Raw genomic sequence first — 18,969 nt, 5'->3', positions numbered from 1 at the left:
AATGGTTACATTTGAGACAAGAATGACAACGATCAAAATTCAAAGCTTTATTGTCTTGCACACAGTAAGGAAACATGTTTCAATTTATAATGAAGTTCTAACTTTGCTGCCAATACTACATGCCGTATAAAATACATTAATAATAAGGTGTAATAAGGCACACAAGATCTAATTAACAAATAGAAATATGAATTGTACAGAAACATAGACTAAGCAGAACATAAAGTATGTACGTATTTGTGCAGAAAATGTGCTGCATTAGCTGGTATGTGGAATAGTCAGTAGTGAAGCAGTGAAATATACAGATTGGGCAATCCCAGTATTAGACAAGGATGCTTGTCTGATACTTTGTCACCAGCACAGTATCAGACAAATACACAGTGCTGAGCTATAATGTCCAAACATCCACTGTGTTTACCCATTTATCCTATAACTGCTGGTGTTCATTTCCAGTGGTTATAGGGCAAGAGGTGGAGTTCTCCCTGCACAGGTCACCAACTTCATCACAGGGCAACACAGTGACAGCATAAACAGATGTGTGTTTTGGGCAGTGAGAGGAAGTCGGAGAGCCTTAGGATGACCCACCCAAGCATTGTGAGAACATGCAAACTCAATGCAGTCATTCGAATCCATGTCCTTGCTGCAAAGCAATAGTGCTACTAACATGCAGCACAAATATTGTATTTTTTGCACCACAAAGCTCAATAAAACACTTTTTACAGATTAAAGTTTATTGATTTTTACTACAGTATGCTTTCTATGTGTGTCTTTATGTATTTTTTATGAGGAAGCAAAGTCACACATCTCTTTAACTTGGTACCAAGGTACCAAGCTTGAGGCAACAATCCTCCAAATACATTTTGAAAAAAAAAAAAAAAAAGCAGACATCATACGTCCTAATTTTCATTTGCTCTATTGTTGTACTGATCTACTGGGACAAATTGGAGAGGAACAATTCCCCTTTTAAAATAATATTAATAATAAAAAACTCCAGCTGAAACTAGTTAAGCAACCAATTGCAATGACCAAACGAAGACAGATAAGATACAAACTCAAAAGCACTTGATCGAGACTACTTATATCAAAAATAAAATCAGCACATGTCACATATCACAGTACATGTCCAACTTTGTTGTTATTAGATTAGAGATGAGTTAGACATAAAAGACAGATGTGGCTTATTTTAAACATTGAGTCAACCACATGTCAATTTTAAAGCCTGGAAACTCTAAGCCTCTTTTGAAAACATTGACTGCTGAAACAACAGTTGTCTTACTCATGGCTGGACAGGCAGTAGCTATAAATGTCCATCATGACATCATTTTTTTCAGTTATTGTTCTCAATTAAGCAAATGAACAAGCATTGTTTTTATTTCTCATATTATTCAAGTATCTTCATGTCTTATTTGGGGGAAAGAAAAGCAACATATGGGACAAAAAAATGTCCTTACCTTTTTGATGTTTACCCTCATTGGATGATGATGTCAATGTTTCCTGGACACATGTCCATAACATTCTGTTCGGATTTCTGTTCAAAATTATTTAATATTTGATCTAATGTAATATTCAAATTTTCAGGTGAACTAAAAGTTGAGTTTTCAATAACTATCACTAAAAAAAGTAGAATAAACTCATAAAATGTATTTGTTCATGTAATGAATCCATTATGTGAATTTTAGATTTTCATTTGGATCACTGAAATAAATTAACTTTTTGATAATATTCCAATTTATTGTATACGCACTTATATTTGATTCGCACAGGACTATTTAAAATTTTTATCTCGATTTAGGACTTGCGAAAGACTAAGGAGGACGTCTGCTTCCTTTCCTTAAAAGGGCATATCCAAGAATGTCGAGGAAGCGTTTGTGGGGAGTTACACTTTTTCAACCGGGGGAAGGTTGAGAAATTCCTATATTATTTTCCATATAAGCTCGACTATTCACGTGAACTTTTATAAATACGCTGATAAAAAGTTTAATTTCAAAACTCTTTATAAGTGAAAGGTATCTACATTTGTTGTATAAAGAGAAGAAATTGTATTATAAACGGCGGTCACCCCCATGTTTATGTACTTGGTTTGTTCCGATGTTCAGCTCTGAACCCACAGCATCAGGAAGTAAAGGGCGGTGGTTGAGAAACGAAGCAGCAACTGATTAGCTTGAAAATTATTTCCCCGTAACAAGGTAAGAAAGCGTTTAAATTGAGGTCTGAACATAATTTAGCAACACAGAAATCTCCTTTTTATATTTATGTTGTATTGAAGTTGTATCCTTTTAAACTTGACTAGAAAATAACGGCAAAATTTACGGTTTGTCGTGCTCTGCTAAGACCAATAATAACAGTTAGCGCCACAGCTAACCTCACGGCAGCTAACGTTACGGCATAACGTTTTTAATTTGATTATTTAGCCACCGGGTTCCGTTTGAAAAGGTAGTTGTTTGCTTAAACTGTTAAAGAATATTGCTGTATTAATCTTCTGCTCGCGTTTATTGTGCTTACTTTATTGTATAAACTAGGCCGCAAAGCACTTTTGGAGAGTGGAAAAGGTAACAGGTTTGACGATCTGCTAGTTGATGCTTACTGCTGTTTATTAATAAGAAATTATATAAAAGTCACATTTGTGACAGTTGCACGTTTGTCCAAAGATACAAAATAAAGCTAGATAATAAATGTGTCCATAGTTATTGTGGTATTTGTGAAATCAGTAGTTTTTTTATTAACCAAGATGAGGCGCTATTAAAAAATATGTTTAGAGCACTCATTGAAATTTGTTTAAATTGATCTTATCTGAATTAATTTGGTTGTTGTTTCTACCTGTTTGTGACCAGTTATTAATTGCCCATGCTGTAAATACAGTTTAAGCATCCTTTACAGACAAAACTACTGCAAAACACTGCAAAAAAGACGTCATTTAAAACTTGATGTCAATGACATGAGAGTTTCCCTTTCAGAGTTTCATGTCAAGACAAAGCTGTGGATGTCTGCATTCCAGACATTTCCTGATAAGGGCATCCGTCCTCACATCAGTAACTTTCCCAGTGAAGGCAGCAAGCTAACCAACCTAGAAAGCTGAGCAACATTTCCATTTTTAGCTCAGCCAGGGACACAACACCAGGGATTTACTGCTCTGGAATTAAATTACACAGCCACTGAGATAGATATGGCATCACAAAGTTTTATTTTGAGTAGCAGCATGATCTGTTGCACCTTTTAATGATAATCTTTTTCTGCAAGTTGTCTGAATCATTTGAGTTTGCCCAGTATGTAAAATCACATGCAGATGTGGATATTTAACATTTCTTAATGGGGTTTATACATCTGGAGCATCTTACTGGTGCTTATCCTAAGTCTATAAACAATTTTTAGCTACACAAATATTTATAAAAAAACAATTGTTTAAAGAAATAGACCTATTTTTTTTTATTTTCATTTATTAGAATTCAGAGTGAGTTGCTAATATGCAACTAGTTGTAACTGATTCTCATACATCCATCTCCATGCTAATACTTCAGCCCCAGGCAAGTCAGACGTAAAGCATCGAGCTTTAATGATCCACGCCCTCCTCTTTGTTTTGGGGAATTTTGATGACAGCGTTGCACCACGTGCATGTCTTTCATAACTCGCGGTTTATTTTCTTTGTATGGATAAAGACTCTTGAAAATGATTTCATTCTTAAAAGAAGCTTTTTGAAAGGAAAAAATACAAAGGTAATTTCAGATATACTCATGTGGACTAGTCCTAGTAACCTTAAAGTTGTGTTTTTGCTTATGAAACCACAATTTTTGTGTTAGTAGGGCAGTTCTTATTTTTTATTTTTGGTGTATTTAATAATATAGAAAAAAGTAGGTTTGTTTTCACTATTTCAGTTCAAGGGGTGACTGATTTTTGGAATGTAACTGACTTATCTGTTCTTTATCTTTTTATTTACCCTAAGCTCCTTTGTCATCCCACTGAGCTGTAGCAATATTGTGTTTCTACTTTTCCAGAAATATACTAAACCAGCCACAATGTCGAGCAAAAGGGCAAAGGGAAAGACCACCAAGAAGCGCCCTCAGCGCGCCACCTCCAATGTCTTCGCCATGTTTGACCAGTCCCAGATTCAGGAGTTCAAGGAGGCCTTCAACATGATCGACCAGAACCGGGATGGCTTTGTCGACAAAGAGGATCTTCACGACATGCTCGCCTCACTGGGTGAGTAAAATGTTGTAATCGGCAGCTTTTTTATGACACTCAGTTTTTGCAAATAATGCTGCATTAGTTAAAATAGTTTTGGCTCTTATTGCAAGCATTAGTATTATATTCTCATGCCTGCTTGTAAATAAATGAACTGTAGTGTGTGTAGGGCTGTGAGTGGCCACACCTCAGTTATAAGAGACAAACTGACCAGGTGAGAAATGAGCTCTGGTTTCGGGCCACAGTGGCTCTTGCAGTTCATTTTTCAAAGCAAACTTTAGATATTTTTGTTTTAGCTTTTAGTAATGACTATTACTTATTCCTAATTGAACATTTACTTAATAGAGTCATCAGTATTTGTTTTTCTCTTCTTTTTTTTTTTGTTGCTTTAGATTTTTTTTAATAAAGTTTAAAATTGAATTAACATATTCCCAAGGTCTTAAAGCTGCCTAAGTCAACTACATACGTCCATTTTATTTCCGCTCACGTTTAGGCCATTTCATTGTTATTGTGTCTTGATTATGAATGTTTTTAAAGTCCTTGTGTTTGAAAAGTGCCAGCCTATTTGTTCCTGTCAATCAGAAACGTTCCCACTCATAAAACCGATAAAACAAAGCAGCAGATAACTGGTTCGTTTAAAATGAGGTTCTCATTCAAGCTTTGACCAGCTTGTTTATTTTCTTTACTGGTGAATATACAGAAACTGGAAAAGTTGAATGCAAATTAATTGGTCTACTGTTTAGCTAACAAACATGAGCTTCAGTCAAACGGAGAAAAAAAAAACTATCTGGCAAAGAGGAACCATAATATTTCACCTTCTACTCTTTAAATTGCTGACATTTTAATTTTAAGAGCCTTTTGTCTTTTTAAAGGGAAAAACCCAAATGACGACTATCTGGAGGCCATGATGAACGAAGCACCTGGACCAATCAACTTCACCATGTTCCTCACCATGTTTGGAGAGAAGCTCAACGGCACAGACCCTGAGGACGTGATCAGAAATGCATTTGCTTGCTTCGATGAGGAGGGAACAGGTAAACCTGAGCTCATTCAATATGTTACCAGTATTGGTCTCAAAGTGCAGAGTTCATTCACATTGTTGAAAAGTCTAAAATAAATTTGGAAATGGGCAAATATTCACACATTCAATTTTACAGAATTTCTTTTTAAATTGATTTATTTGATTTGCCACATCAATACTGAACTTTAAGCCCTACCTATTGATCGTTCTAGATTTGGAGTTACTGACAAAAACCCCACATGAATTAAGATCTGTTAAAAAATCTGGAAAGTTAGTCTGCCGGTTTTTATGTCCCCCAGAGCCTCTTAGACCAGAGCTTTAATATGGAGCTGTGGTTTTTAACGGTTCTGGTGCAGATGGCCAATAAACTGGTGCAGCAGTAAATGAGAGGAGTCATTGTCATTGGGAAGCCTTGTGCTGAAATTTTGATGCTTCTGAACAGAAGATTAGAAATGATCCGTCGACTTCGCTTTGCACCTTGAAGGCTGAATACTAAACACTATTGGCTGTTTTAACAGAAAATACTTGGAGTATTATTTGACCCTCATATCTCCCTGCTGTGTTGCGCATAGATATTTTAAATGGTAAAACTAGAGGACAAAGTACTAAATAATGACAAAAATACCTTGTGTTAAATGATAGAATAAGAAGCAAACTTGAGAATTGTTTCATACATGAACTGTTTTAAAAAAACGTTTTTTTGCACGTGGTACTTCATAAATCATACGCTATTATATTGAGAAATGAATTTTATTTAAGACTGAAGGCATTTATGAAAACACAACTTTATCATAATTTCAGTTTCTCTCTAGTTTTTCTTTCTCTCTGATCATGGTCATTTCCTCACCACTTGTTGAGCTTTTTGATCTTGGTCAAGAGAACAAACTCATAGCCATAAAGGACAAAGAAAATCCTTCTTAATTGAATATATGATTGGAATGCAGAGTACAACACATCTCACCTGAAATATTTCAGCCTTTCAAAGCAGTCATTTTCAGGGAGTGTGTAAAGTTACTGAATCTCATAGTTCTGAATTTGAAACTATAAAATGCCATGCATGTGCCACACGGTGGATTTCACTTCATCAGCCTGATGCGAAATACTTTGAAATGAAACCAAACATTTCCAGGAGATGGTGTTGCCTTCTCTAATTGTTTTACCCCGCTTTGTGAGCTTTCTGTCACATCATAAGCATTCCATCACAATGTTGTAATAATCCTGTTTGCATTAGGTTTTATTCCAGAGGATTACCTCAGGGAGCTACTCACAACAATGGGCGACCGGTTTACAGATGAGGAGGTGGACGAGCTCTTCAGGGAGGCTCCCATCGACAAGAAGAGTAACTTCAACTATGTGGAGTTCACTCGCATCCTAAAGCACGGTGCCAAGGATAAGGACGATTAAAGCACCTCGCACCAGATTGTTTCCTCTGACCTGCCTCCGCCTCTCTGCCGTCAGCTAGATCATGCTGCATGTCTCGACTTTACAGTAAAGGCCCCGTTAATACAAACCAAAGCAATAACTATCCACTCTTGTTTGCTGTGAACTTGCAGTTTTGCCAAATGAGTTTGTAAAATCTCGTGTTAAGACGTGGCAGAACATTAGTAGCTCTAAGGGATTTATGACTTTGCAGTTCATGTGATCACGTTTAGCTGAATTTTTACATTTATAATGTAAACTTTTTAAAATAAAGCCCTCTATCAAATTATATTTTTCTGACTGTTTCCCTTCCATAAATTACATGTGTAACGAAGTGCATTATTCTGCCCTTTTCCCCCCATATAAGTTGGTGCATTCTTGTCGACCAACTTTGTCTTGACAAGTTTGCTCTCTTATTTCACTAAAATCATTCAGCGTGTTCTGACTTGCACAAGCTGGATTCTTTAAGATCCGACTGGAAATGGTGGTGGTTCTAGAGTGTGCTGTTGTGCCAGAGTGTGCCGAGTGTGCTGTTTCTTTAAACTTACATAAAGGGAAGTGTGTGCTGATGCAAATATGAACTGTCTGGTTTTGCTTGTTAATCTCAAGTCTTGAGTAATAAAACGTTTAATCTAACAGACAAGGACATTGAGCTGTAAATGAAGACTGCCCAGTGTATGACCTCATTGAGTTTTGTCTTTTTGCTGAGTCAGAGCTCAATTCATATAATTCAATAAAAAAAGTCACTGATGGTTATTCCCCTAAAGTCCTGTGCCTTTCTCTCAGGTTTATATGGATCACTTCAGATTTTTCTGTTGGCTATTTTTAACAAACATGGTGAGTTCAAACAAATTAAATGTTCTTTATTTGTCTTCAGAATATTTAAAGTAATTCGATAGCAAACAAGGCATTGCGTGGGTTTTGCTTCGTAATGCTCCCATTGCTGAAGTTTGACTTGCTTTTGCATTTTTCCTCCCACGTTAAAGTAATAAGCTTGAAAATTCTGCTCACGCAGGTCTTGTGTGACATTCTTATTTAAAAATGAATAGGAAATAAAGACATGCTTTAAGAGAAAAGCATGGATATTGTAACAAATTAACGTTTGCTCTGCTCAAAAATGATACTACCGTTAATAGAGAATTCAAAATTATCCCAATTTGTCCAAAAATATTGACCTATTGAGTCATAACAAATTAATGAGTGACAAAAATAAATTATAATCCGTTTATGCTCGAACTGCAAGTTTGGCGTATTTATGTTTTTATGTGACGTTTGGATGGATATTTATCGCCATCTAGCGTCTGAAAAAGTTATTGTGATACCTTCATGAACTCCCTTCAAAAGATAGAAATCCCACAAGTGCACATGACGAGCGTCAAATTGTAAGGTACAATGTCAACAGTTTTTTAAATGACAGCCTGATTATTTCGTCACTTTACAAAGTGCAATATGTAGCAATGCTGTGGGATTTATTCTACGTTTCATTTAACCTGAAGTTCACAAACTTCATCTAATTTTCGAAAGTACTATTATTTCTGAGGGAACGTAAATATAACATCCGGAAAACGTTTTTAAGCGTCACTGCAGTCAGCACCGGTTTGACCCTCAGCGGCTCTCGGGAGGTTCAGGTATGAATTTATTTGCTCCCTATTACAATTTCTTGTACTTTTCTTGCTGGGAATAAAACTTTATATCTTACAACTTCTTGTAGCAACAATAGCATTCCGGTTACTGTTAATACAAGATGTAAACTTACACGCTAAACCTAGCTAATATAGCTAGCAGCAGCCCTCAAGGTTGGTTAGTTAAGAGGTGCAGAGGAAGAGTTGAGAATTAAAGGAATCCTAGCTGTTTTCTTCAGATTATTTTTGTCCAAGGCTGAAAGTGACCCTAAAATAATTACCTATATCCTTCACTTACTGAGCCAATATCGTCTCTACATCAGTCATGTTTAAATTTGTATGCAACTATAAAACTATTGTAGTTTACTACAGCACATAAATATCAGCCTTCTATATGACAGAAGTTTAACTTTTGTGATAGTTTTAGTATTTTTGGAGGTCTATAGCTGCTGAGTTTGCTCATGGCTTGGACAGGTTCTGCGTTTATTTCTGTTACATTTGAGTTTTTCACCTATCTGTAGGGCACTGATAAACCGAATTGTTTGAGTAATCCCATTTTTGGTATTTGAAGATTACATTTTTGGAAAAGCCACTCAGACTGAGCTGGTCACACCAGGTCTTGATAACCCTGTCGAAGCTTCGTTCTCATTAAAAAGATTTTTCTTGTAATTTTAGGATGTTTTTTCTGGTAAAGTGCGTTTTCATCCTGTTAATACTATGATTACATTCTTGCATTTAAACAAAAATGATCATAACTTGACCCTAATAATCCGTCATGTGACTCACAGAAGGAATGACTGAAATAAAAGTCACTTTTTGATTTGATTTGTAATTTATTTTTAGAAAAGAAAGTGATAATAAAAACCGTTGTAAAATCAGAAATCGGATCTGGTGGGGGAAAAAAAATAAATCTGAGATTTTAATTTTAAGCCATATTTCCCAGCGCTACCTGTTATGTAAATATTGTCCTTTTTCTTGTTCCAGCTGACATCGGGGAGGTTCAGGAGCAGACTCATGGCCCTGAAACTTACTCAGAACCTTCGACTCCTGCAGTTCGGCATCCATCGTTGCTTTGCTGGACTCATATCGGTCAGGCTCCTTTACAGCAGTGGTTTGGGCCGTTCCTCCTGCGCTGCCTGTCTCTGTACGTCAGCCGCCCGCTGCATCCAGACTCATGGCTGCAGGAAACTCCGGACGGACTTCAGCTCGAGGAATGTGACCACCGCAGTCAGGGAGCCGTCGTTTTTCGCCAGCAGCTCTGTGGGAATCCACAGAGACTCTGAGCTCCGGTTCCGTCTGTCCCAGCTGCACCGGCCCTCGTCTGATGAAGAGAAGAGCTTCCAGCAGAAGCTGGCGTGCTGCTCCACCTCCCGGCAGGTCTTCAGCCTGCTGTGCTCGGTGGAGGTCCTGTCTGACACCATGGCAGCCGCCTGTCTCCACCGCGTGGCCGACCTGGAGCAGGACGGCGCCGCGCTGAGAGACCCGTCGGTGCTGGAGAAGGACGCCATCCGGGCCCTCTGCTTCCAGCTGGAGCAGGACTCGGAACGGCTGACGGAAGCAGGGCTGGTGTCGGCGCTGCTCGCCTGCACCCGCCTGTTTCTGGATCCCTGGAGCACGCTGATGGTGCGCCTGGTGACGGAGAGCCAGAACCGGCTCGATGGGGAGCAAATGGCGGTGGGAGAGCTGTGCATGCTGGGCCAGGCCATGCTGGCCATGGAGGGTCCGGGGTCCGCCATGCTGGAGCAGGTGATGCGACAGATCCAGAAGCAGGAGCCTGACGAGTGGAGCCTCCCGGATCTCGTAGCCGTCTACAGACTTCTGGAAGTGTGTGTGGGTGAAGACGGGATGCACGGCGACTTGTTGAACGCCATGCACACCCACGCCGTGACGGTCACCTCCAGGATGGACCCGGCCGCGGTCAGCGGAGTGCTGAGTTCGCTCGTCGCTCTGAACCAGAAGCAGGCCATGCCTCTGGTGATCAGCCTGTGTAAGCAGGCCGTGCGACACGTTCCTCACTTCAGCGACGAAGAGCTCAGCCATGTCTTGGCCGCTCTGATCCACTTCGGCCACAGCGACCGCTACTTTGTGGACGCGATGCAGAATCACGTCCCTAGAATGGCCTTCACCTCGCATCCGGAGACCGTATCCAAGGTGACGGAGTTTTTCAGCCGTAGGAGCATCCTCTCCCCAACGGTCTTCAATGCCGTCGCTGAGAGCTTCGTGTACCGGGCGGACAGCTACAGCACCAGCCAGGTGGCCAGGCAGATCATGGCCTTTGGGAGGCTGGGCTACCTTCCACCCAACGTCGGCCAGCTGTTCAAGAAGGTGGAGACCATCCTGCACACACGTTTTTCTCAGTTCCAGCCTCGGATGCTGCTCAACCTGCTGCACGCCTGCACCCTGGTCGAGAGGTTCCCCGTCAACTTTCTCTCTAAAGTCTTCAGCAGTTATTTCCTGCAGCAACTACAAGGTGAAACATGCAATGCCAGGGAATCTCTGAACGAAAAACGGTTTAAACATTTCATTCAATGTGAACTGAGTGTACATTATGAGGTTCATTTTCTAAATTGAACTACAGAAATAAATACACGTTTTAATGATTTTTTTTTTTTTTTTCTTAGAAAGCTGTTTTCCTCTGAATTCTTGATGAAACCAAACATGTTTCTGTGCCTCAGATCAGGACCTGAGGATTGAACGTGCGGTTCTGGCGCAGCTGACTCAGCTCTACATGACCGTGAAGCTGGAGTGTCCAACTTACGAGGTAAAGACTGCAGACGGTTAAATACTTGGAGAGCCAAACGAGAACGAACCGTGACAGAAACCTGAATACACACCCAGCAGACTAGCAGCAGTGTTACAGTCCATGTCTTTGTTATCTTCATAAAATAAATGGAGCACAGATGTGAACATATTTATCATGTAATTGGCTGTAATGTGACATTGTGGGATTTTAATAATCAAACATAATTTTACAATGAAACAACATACAGCATCAATTATTTGTTTTTGGTAAAGATTCAATAGAAAACTTAAGAAAACTGTATGATGGTCTGATTGCTTTTGTAAAAAGTGGAAAAGCAACAATTATTCCTGCTGCTGCTAAAAAAGTTTATGTAATACAGGTTTAATATGCCTTTCTGCTGTAACTTCTGCCAGAAGTGCATAGCAAACTAGTGTTTTAGATTTTAAAGTGAATGTTAAGAGCAGAAAACCCGTAGAAAGTTGATGGGAAAAGTCTGCTTTCATGAATTTTGCATACGTCCTTAACTGTTTATTTGGTGAAACTTATACAACCATGATTCAACTATATCACTTTAATTGGGTAAAGAATTTGATAATACACATTGCTGTACAACAATGGAATTGCATTTTCCACACTATTGTCTTTTCCTTTGTCACATTCGCTAAGCTTTCTGATCTTGCTCATTAAGATCTATACATTTATTGAAATCTGTATCTGTGTTGGAAAGCTACATGCTAAATATTGCGTCTTGGCGTCCTGTGCAGTTGTGATCTCACTCAACTAAATACTTTTGTTCTAAAAACCTAAACCATCCATTTAGCTAAAATGCACTCTGTAGTGACTCACTCTACGCCTTGAATTCCTTAATTCTATTTATTTGTGGTCATATTTTCATTATTTTTTAAAATTGCTTATTTAATCCCAACATCAGGGTCCTCAGCTCCTTCCAAAGTACCGCGTAAAGTCCTTCCTCACGTCCAGTCGCTCCCTGGAGACGCCGGTTGATCAGCAGCTGTACAACTCGGTCAAATCGGGGCTGGTGGATATACTCGGAGACCGATCGTTCTTCGGATCGCAAGTTCTCACGCCGTACTGCTACACGCTGGGTATCCCGTTTTTTTTTGTTCATGCGTTTCTCAAGGCTCATCTTGCAGTCGACTAACCTGTTTTTGTCGTAGACGTGGAGATAAAGCTCGACGAGGAGGGATACGCTCTGCCTGCCAGCCAGACTGATGAAGTGTACAAGAGGTAAATGTTTTAAACTCCTTAAATGTTTCCACATTTTGTTATGTTACAAGCACACATTTAAGTGTATTTTATTGACCAACAAGGAGTTGTGCATAATTTAGAAGTGCAAGAAAGAGTTTTGAAAATGAATCTGAAAAGTGTGGTATACATTTATGCCCCTCCCCTTCAAATAAGCATCCTCTAAAACCACCTTTTACTTTTCTTACTTACTGCAAACCTACTGGATTTGCATATCTAAAGAACTCGCCTTTCTATAAGAGCAAGTCACACCTTTCAGATAAATTTGCAATAATCAAACAGTCTACAAATAATTGATGAAACAATCTATTCCAGGATAGCTCTTTGTATCGACGGACAGAAGAGGTTCACAAATAATGCAAGACAGCTTCTTGGGAAAGAGGTCATCAAGCAGAGACATCTGCGGCTGCTGGGCTATGAAGTTGTGCAGGTCAGACCGTCGCCACGAAGTGATTAGTCACTTCATCTGCGTCGATTGCTGCTTGCTAATCTTATATTTTTAAACTTCTTTATTTTTCCAGATTCCTTTTTACGAGTTTGAGAAATATCGCAACATGAGCAAAGTGGTGGAGTATCTTCACCAGAAAATCTTCCCTCACACATTCAGACTGAGTTGGTGACGAGAAGAACATTTGCTTAAACAAATGCATATTTATTTTTGCCAACTACAATCCCGGCCAAAAAAAGCAATGTCTTGAATATATGTTAATAATCGTGACATATTTAACCTGTCATTAAAGTGGCCTTTTTAGTACAATGGATTTTTTTTTTTTTTAAAGACCTTAGCAACACAGTTTTGTTCCGTTTGAAAAATATAATTTATTGCGTTTGTAACTTCGGAAACTGTACAACGTTAAGAGAAACCCTTTTCCAACCATTCAGACAAACTAAAGTGAGTCCAGTTAAAGAAACATGATCATAAACTTTAAAGGAGCCTGATTGCAACTTTCTATTCTATCGTTCATCGGTCAGAAGATGCTTTGGTTTTCGTCGCCGTCTCCAAAGACCTGGAGCGTCAGTTGGATAAATACAGAAAAAAAAAGGGGGAAAGAATAACATGATGCATGTAAAACTTGCACATCGTTTGATCAAATCACTCCTTTAAGAAGCAGGAATCTGAGGAAGGCCGAACTCGTCCACCAGAACGCCATCCTGGAGCAACAACAACAACAAAAAATATCTCTTTTTAATAAAGCGTGTAAACAATGTTTCACACGAACTTAAGAAGCAAATGCAGAAGCTATCTGGTACCCTGTTGGTGGATCTGTCTCCAGGGATACCCTCTGGGATGGAGGGAGCAGTCGCAGCCTCGTCCAGGTAGGAGTTGTCGTCGTCCATCAGGAGCTCGTCTCCCAGGGCGTCCAGCTCTGAAGACACAAAACACATCAAATGGTCAATTGCATCAAAATAGGATTTATTACACTAAGGCTCTCACATGGGAGCGTTTATTGTATGTCAAATCCTTTGGTTAGAGCTCAACGTGCATATGCGGGTCCAGGATTCATCCATCCTTTCTTCCTTCCCTGCCTGGATAGACGGTCAGACAAACAAAGTAAAGGCCTGGTGGCCTTTTGCTGCCCTTGGGATGATTTTGTGTGGCTCAGGATCCAAACTTCAGTTTGGTACAAATGTCAACACAGAGTTTATGAAAAACTAAAATCATGGATGAACAAGAGAACAATTTTGGATCAATTATATGGACACAATGTTAAAACAACAACAAAAAAAAGGGATATGTTTTTGAAGTACAAATAGTTCCTAATCTTTGCTTATACTTGACCTAAAAAATACTTCAAACTCCTGACCAAGGGAACTCTGGATTGTGTTCTGTACCAGTGAAATATTTACAATTTGATCACTAACCAGATTAGTAACAGTTTTCATAGTTTTACCGAAAGTGTGTTATTAAAATTTACAGTATTTTTTCGCCTCACCTGCTTCCAAATCGTCCTCATCGATGTCCGGAGTGCCGTAGCTCCTGCTCATCGCCTCCTGGATCTCATTTGCATCCTCCATCATGTCCTCCAGCTGATCTTGGATATCCTTCATATTAAATGGCACAATTAGAAACACAACTCTAAATTTCACTTTATTAATTTAGAATAAAGGCACAAACGTAAGCTTATTTGAAGTTATTTACTGTAATTTAAGGGTTTTTTTTAGATTTCAGTAATTACTGCATTAACCAAACAAACATACACACCTCGATCTTATCGATTTTCACGTTCTTGTACGCTTTCTTCATGTCTTTGAGACCGACTTTCATGGCATCAACCTGAAGAGAATTGTGGCGTTAGTAAAAAACAAGAAAACAAATATATTTTCCCAGTAATTCCCTTCTAAATTGCACAGGCCACATGTCTTACTGTGGTTTTAGTGTCTTTCAGGTTCTGGATCGTGTAGTTTGTTTGTTCCATGTTGAACGACTGCTGCATGAGATTATCTCTCTGCCCCTCATACCTGCGAATAGATTAGAAAACTTAACACTAAAAAGTAAAAACATTCAAAACCTAAAAGGAGTAACTTATATGTACATAGTTGTACCTGGAGAGAACCCACACATGCACATGGAGAACATGCAAACTACATGCAGAAAGACTGCAGGCCAGGGTTATAACCCAGGACCTTTTTGCTGCACGGCAACAGTGCCGCTGCAATTTATATATTACTATAAAAACATAAGATTGATAAAATGACTTACATTCTCTTCTGCTTCAGAACTCTCATGGCCTTTTGCTTCACCATGTTCTACAGAGCAGAAAAGAAAACTCGTGAAGTTATGTTGACAGAATATTATGGTGTAAGTAGTAGGATTGGGCAATTACCACTCAGTTTATCATTATTGGTAACATGCTTTAGTGGTAATGAGAACTTTGACATATAGTAACAACAATAAATCACAGTGTGGTGCTTTACATATCCCAAAAACTATAAGTACAGTCAGGTTTTCTACTTTTTTCCTCCCACAGTTGGTTCTGTGGGTGTAGGAATAAAACTGCTGTCCCGAACAACCTTTTAAATAATCAGTAAGTTTCTCCTTTTGCTCTACATTCAAGAATTGAAGAGCATTATTTGTGTTTGTGGGGCTTTGAGGAACCTCTCCATGCTAAAATGTACTTTAATAGTCACTTTTATGATTATTGTAACAAATAGCAAAACACATTATAATAAACTTAAGTCCATATCTGCCTGTTTCTAGTAAGACAACAGAAATCATAGTTTTAGTGTGAAAGGCAGCGTAAAGATGTTTCACACATTTTCTGTTTTCTGCAACACTGACTTCTGATTATCTTTGAGAACTTTTGACAAACACTGGTATTTACTTGTGTGTAAAACTTTGTGATTTTACTGTGGAAGAGACTTATGACCCTTGGCTGAATTTGCAAACATTTCTACTAAGTCAACAAGAGGCATGATGATGACATAAACAATATCAATGGCTCATATTCAGCCTTCATTTATTTTAAGTGCTAATTTTTAATCTCATAGGATTTATAGCATAAATATGCTTTACCATTATCACTTTTGGCAGTTTGGTTTTATTCCTCTAGAGACTAAGCTTAAAAGTCTATTACAAGTTAATTAACTGATACTTTTTTAACCACTGAAACAATGCGCACATTTTTAGATAAACATTCTCTCTTGAATCAGAGCCTTTCATGGGCTCAGTATAAAATGATTGCTGTACATTTTCACAGAATTTAGGTTAAATTCCCAGCATATATGCACGATCCTGTTATAATGTAACGGGGCTTTCAAATGGAGTCCTTTGTCCTTAAACTCTTGAGAAAAGTTTGTGAGCACTACTGGAAAAATAAGGAATAAAAAAAGCACCTTTATTCAAAATTTTTTAAAAATGCCTTCATCTCGCAGACTTATTTTAAACATGCAGTCATCTATAGACACTCCTACATATTAGTGCATTAGTCATACCTCTGGTGTAATCTGTGTGGATCTACTTGTTCTTTTTATGCAGTTGTGAGAGAGAGAAAAAAAAATCCCCTTCATTCTTTTACAGCAGCCTCACACAGATGACCTCACCTTTGAAGGCCCATCTCTCATCTTCTTCATCTGATCCTTGTACTTGACAAGTTCAGCGTCTAGTCTGGCGATTTTCTTGTCAATGGACTCCGCCCTGGAGTCAACCTACATGAAAAACAAACAAACAAACAAAAAAAAAAAAAACAGAGTAGAATATTAGAGTAACCGAGGGCAATCTTACAAAACAAACTCCAAGCAAAACATTCTGACCTACATAAAGGGTTATAAATAAATAAAAACCTACCACATTCGGCTAAAGTAACAGTATGTTCTTCTTCCGCTCCTTTCAGCTAATAACAACATATATGCACAACCGACCGGTTTAACTGGTTTATTTGACATGGTTTTTAAAAAGAAATACATTTTGTCTAATTTAGCTGAAAAACAATACCGCCCAATCATGCCATTATATAACGCCGAGTCACTACCCGAATAGAAAACAATAGAAAGTTTTGTTTTCACGTCTTGTTTACAACGTAACACATCGAGAGAAAAAAACACCGCTAGCTAAACATTCAGTCATTTATATTTAACAAATCTATAATATAAAATGTATAAGGATACCAACTCATAATAAAAACAGCTATAGTGTATATACTAATTGTAGTTACAAGCTTCTAAAGTTGGCTAACAGTCTGTTAGCAGGTATCCATGCTAGTTTTTGGTTACTTAGTAAAATTCCCCGTTGAGAAAGTTTAACTACAAAATTTTACTTACACTTCCTATGCAGTCCGTTAGGTTCGGTGGGGGCCCTTTGGCTTTCCCTCGGCCAAAAATACGGTTCATCTCGGCGGTACGATAGCTAAAAGTGTCACAAAACCACAGAAGTCAGTCCACAGTTTAACCTGAAGAAATAACCCGGAAGAGTCTGGGATGACGTAAGAAGAATCACATGATCATGACATATTCAACACAGGCCCTTTAAAGTTCGAATTGTTTCTTCCATCCAGTTTTTCTTTTATTTTGCAGGCGCTTAACAATTTATATTCCGATATATACATAGCTAAAGATAATTCAAGATAATTTATAAAAAGGCAATAATCAAAAGTGTCATGTAAAATTTCAAGGAATGGAAGACAAAGACAAATAAAAATGATAGCATAATACTTATTATTATTATTATTATTATTATTATTATGCTTTTCCACATTTTGTTTTTCACTTACTAATTTAAATGGAAGATATAACACAACAATGTAAAATAAAATTTAAAAAAATGTTAGACATGACTATTTCAATCTGTTGCACATAGTTCGTCATGGCTGTATTGACAGTCTGTCTTTGAGACCAATAATACCTCTACTACCACTATGTCTATTTTATGTGAAATACTGATGGAATTTAATTTTCCAACCATAGTACCACTCTTTGTCCTCTGGGTGGCGCTGCTAACTCGCAATATAAAACATTAAAATAATGACTGTAGCAATCTCCCAAAGTCTAGAACAAGTAAGCGAAGATGCCGAGTCAAAATGGTGGTGCACATAGGTAGCGCTTCTCGTTGTCAGAGTGATTTTTAATTCAAACTAGAGAGCAGTGCGAGAATTTCATTTCAAGAAAAAAAGAATTAGTTTTACTTGATTAAACTTGCTTTAATATTGACAGCTTCACAGACAGGATCAATACCCAAAATACAGCAGATTTAGAGAGAGCACACAGAGGTCATAACAAATAGAAAAAAACTATGCATCCATGGTCCCTTTTGATATTATAGATGTATTCTTTTTTGTGGTTTTATTCCATAATAGACATGTAGCAGCCAGAAAACTAGAAATAAATATTTTTTAGCTGTTCCGGTGAATTTCTACATATTTTACACAAACAGTCTGTTTGCAGCACATTAGAATCAAACAGCAGTCCATTAAGCATGTTTTAGCTTCTGATGTCAGGCTTTACATCACATCGATGATGATTCACATGCTACGAGGAGTACAGTTTATTTACACCATGACTGTGCAAAGTTGTTCAATTTGTAGTCTTTGCAAAATTTTAAACACACAGCATTATTGTGTGGGTATTATAATAGACTATAGGTCCACAACTTGTAAAGTCTGCCATTCATATGATTAGATTGCACAACATGAGAAAGAGTACTTGTCATCACTGTAAAAGCAATAAAAAGCACAGATTAATTAATCACATTGAGTACAATTTTACAGTGCATCAGTTTGGACACCATTCATGACGTCAAAACCGACGGAGAGCCCTCGGACAAATTTTAAATGCACATTTGAGTCCAGGATGTATCCTTTATTTCTTTCCGCTCTTTTCCCTCATTGAGCAAGCTCGCAGTGACGCAGATGTACGTTGACTATTTTTGACTACCAAGTCCATCCGTGAGTCAGTTTTCTCACACTGTGACCAATCAGCTCCATTCACACATTTCACAGAGGCGACAAAGCTTTTGACCGACGTTCCCTGCCAGGGCTTCATGCAGCCAAACCAATGACAGGCCAAACTAATTCATAGAAAAAGGAAATCTTTTGAACGTAACTTGCCGCTTGGCTCCAGTCATTCTTCACACCGATAAGACAATCATGTTATCCTGGACTGTTGAAGGCACTGCTGGCAAATATTAGACTCACTGAAGGAAATCAAAAAATTAGAAGTTTGGACATATTTAGCAATGGTCATAATTATCAGTCACCGGTTTGTTTTTTATTTATATATATATATATATA

At 38.2% G+C, this 18,969-nt stretch overlaps 3 protein-coding genes across 3 annotated transcripts; 2 read left to right on the top strand and 1 right to left on the bottom strand.

The window, feature by feature from the left end:
- Positions 1 to 2,078: 2,078 nt before the first annotated feature.
- On the top strand, positions 2,079 to 7,372 carry myl12.1 (myosin, light chain 12, genome duplicate 1). The gene is made up of 4 exons (XM_008396673.1): positions 2,079 to 2,186; positions 3,990 to 4,194; positions 5,049 to 5,210; positions 6,429 to 7,372. Exons 2-4 carry the CDS (start codon positions 4,011 to 4,013, stop codon positions 6,599 to 6,601), a joined length of 519 nt encoding a protein of 172 aa, XP_008394895.1. The 5' UTR covers positions 2,079 to 2,186; positions 3,990 to 4,010; the 3' UTR covers positions 6,602 to 7,372.
- A 798-nt stretch (positions 7,373 to 8,170) lies between these two features.
- fastkd3 (FAST kinase domains 3) lies at positions 8,171 to 13,008 on the top strand. The gene is made up of 7 exons (XM_008396672.1): positions 8,171 to 8,244; positions 9,223 to 10,708; positions 10,914 to 10,999; positions 11,913 to 12,087; positions 12,160 to 12,229; positions 12,563 to 12,677; positions 12,769 to 13,008. Exons 2-7 carry the CDS (start codon positions 9,253 to 9,255, stop codon positions 12,865 to 12,867), a joined length of 2,001 nt encoding a protein of 666 aa, XP_008394894.1. The 5' UTR covers positions 8,171 to 8,244; positions 9,223 to 9,252; the 3' UTR covers positions 12,868 to 13,008.
- A 43-nt stretch (positions 13,009 to 13,051) lies between these two features.
- Positions 13,052 to 17,160, bottom strand: chmp5b (charged multivesicular body protein 5b). The gene is made up of 8 exons (XM_008396671.2): positions 17,006 to 17,160; positions 16,289 to 16,393; positions 14,949 to 14,995; positions 14,614 to 14,707; positions 14,451 to 14,522; positions 14,182 to 14,290; positions 13,499 to 13,614; positions 13,052 to 13,399 (listed from the first exon to the last, which is right to left on the bottom strand). Exons 1-8 carry the CDS (start codon positions 17,072 to 17,074, stop codon positions 13,349 to 13,351), a joined length of 663 nt encoding a protein of 220 aa, XP_008394893.1. The 5' UTR covers positions 17,075 to 17,160; the 3' UTR covers positions 13,052 to 13,348.
- Positions 17,161 to 18,969: the final 1,809 nt, after the last annotated feature.

Source organism: Poecilia reticulata, linkage group LG20 (genome assembly GCF_000633615.1).
Source record: "Poecilia reticulata strain Guanapo linkage group LG20, Guppy_female_1.0+MT, whole genome shotgun sequence".
Taxonomy (NCBI): Eukaryota; Metazoa; Chordata; class Actinopteri; order Cyprinodontiformes; family Poeciliidae; genus Poecilia; species Poecilia reticulata.
The sequence above is the reverse complement of the archived record's forward strand: the minus strand, read 5'-3'. Positions and strand labels throughout refer to the sequence as shown.

Excerpts from the sequence above, each read along its gene's own strand:
- myl12.1 (XM_008396673.1), top strand. The coding sequence starts at position 4,011 with ATGTCGAGCAAAAGGGCAAAGGGAAAGACCACCAAGAAGCGCCCTCAG. Across the intron at positions 4,195-5,048 it reads CGACATGCTCGCCTCACTGG|GGAAAAACCCAAATGACGAC; the intron begins GTGAGTAAAATG and ends GTCTTTTTAAAG. Across the intron at positions 5,211-6,428 it reads CTTCGATGAGGAGGGAACAG|GTTTTATTCCAGAGGATTAC; the intron begins GTAAACCTGAGC and ends TGTTTGCATTAG.
- fastkd3 (XM_008396672.1), top strand. The coding sequence starts at position 9,253 with ATGGCCCTGAAACTTACTCAGAACCTTCGACTCCTGCAGTTCGGCATC. Across the intron at positions 12,088-12,159 it reads GCCGTACTGCTACACGCTGG|ACGTGGAGATAAAGCTCGAC; the intron begins GTATCCCGTTTT and ends TTTTTGTCGTAG. Across the intron at positions 12,230-12,562 it reads ACTGATGAAGTGTACAAGAG|GATAGCTCTTTGTATCGACG; the intron begins GTAAATGTTTTA and ends AATCTATTCCAG.
- chmp5b (XM_008396671.2), bottom strand. The coding sequence starts at position 17,074 with ATGAACCGTATTTTTGGCCGAGGGAAAGCCAAAGGGCCCCCACCGAAC. Across the intron at positions 14,996-16,288 it reads TGAGAGATGGGCCTTCAAAG|AACATGGTGAAGCAAAAGGC; the intron begins GTGAGGTCATCT and ends TCTGCTCTGTAG. Across the intron at positions 14,708-14,948 it reads GTTCTGAAGCAGAAGAGAAT|GTATGAGGGGCAGAGAGATA; the intron begins GTAAGTCATTTT and ends ATCTATTCGCAG.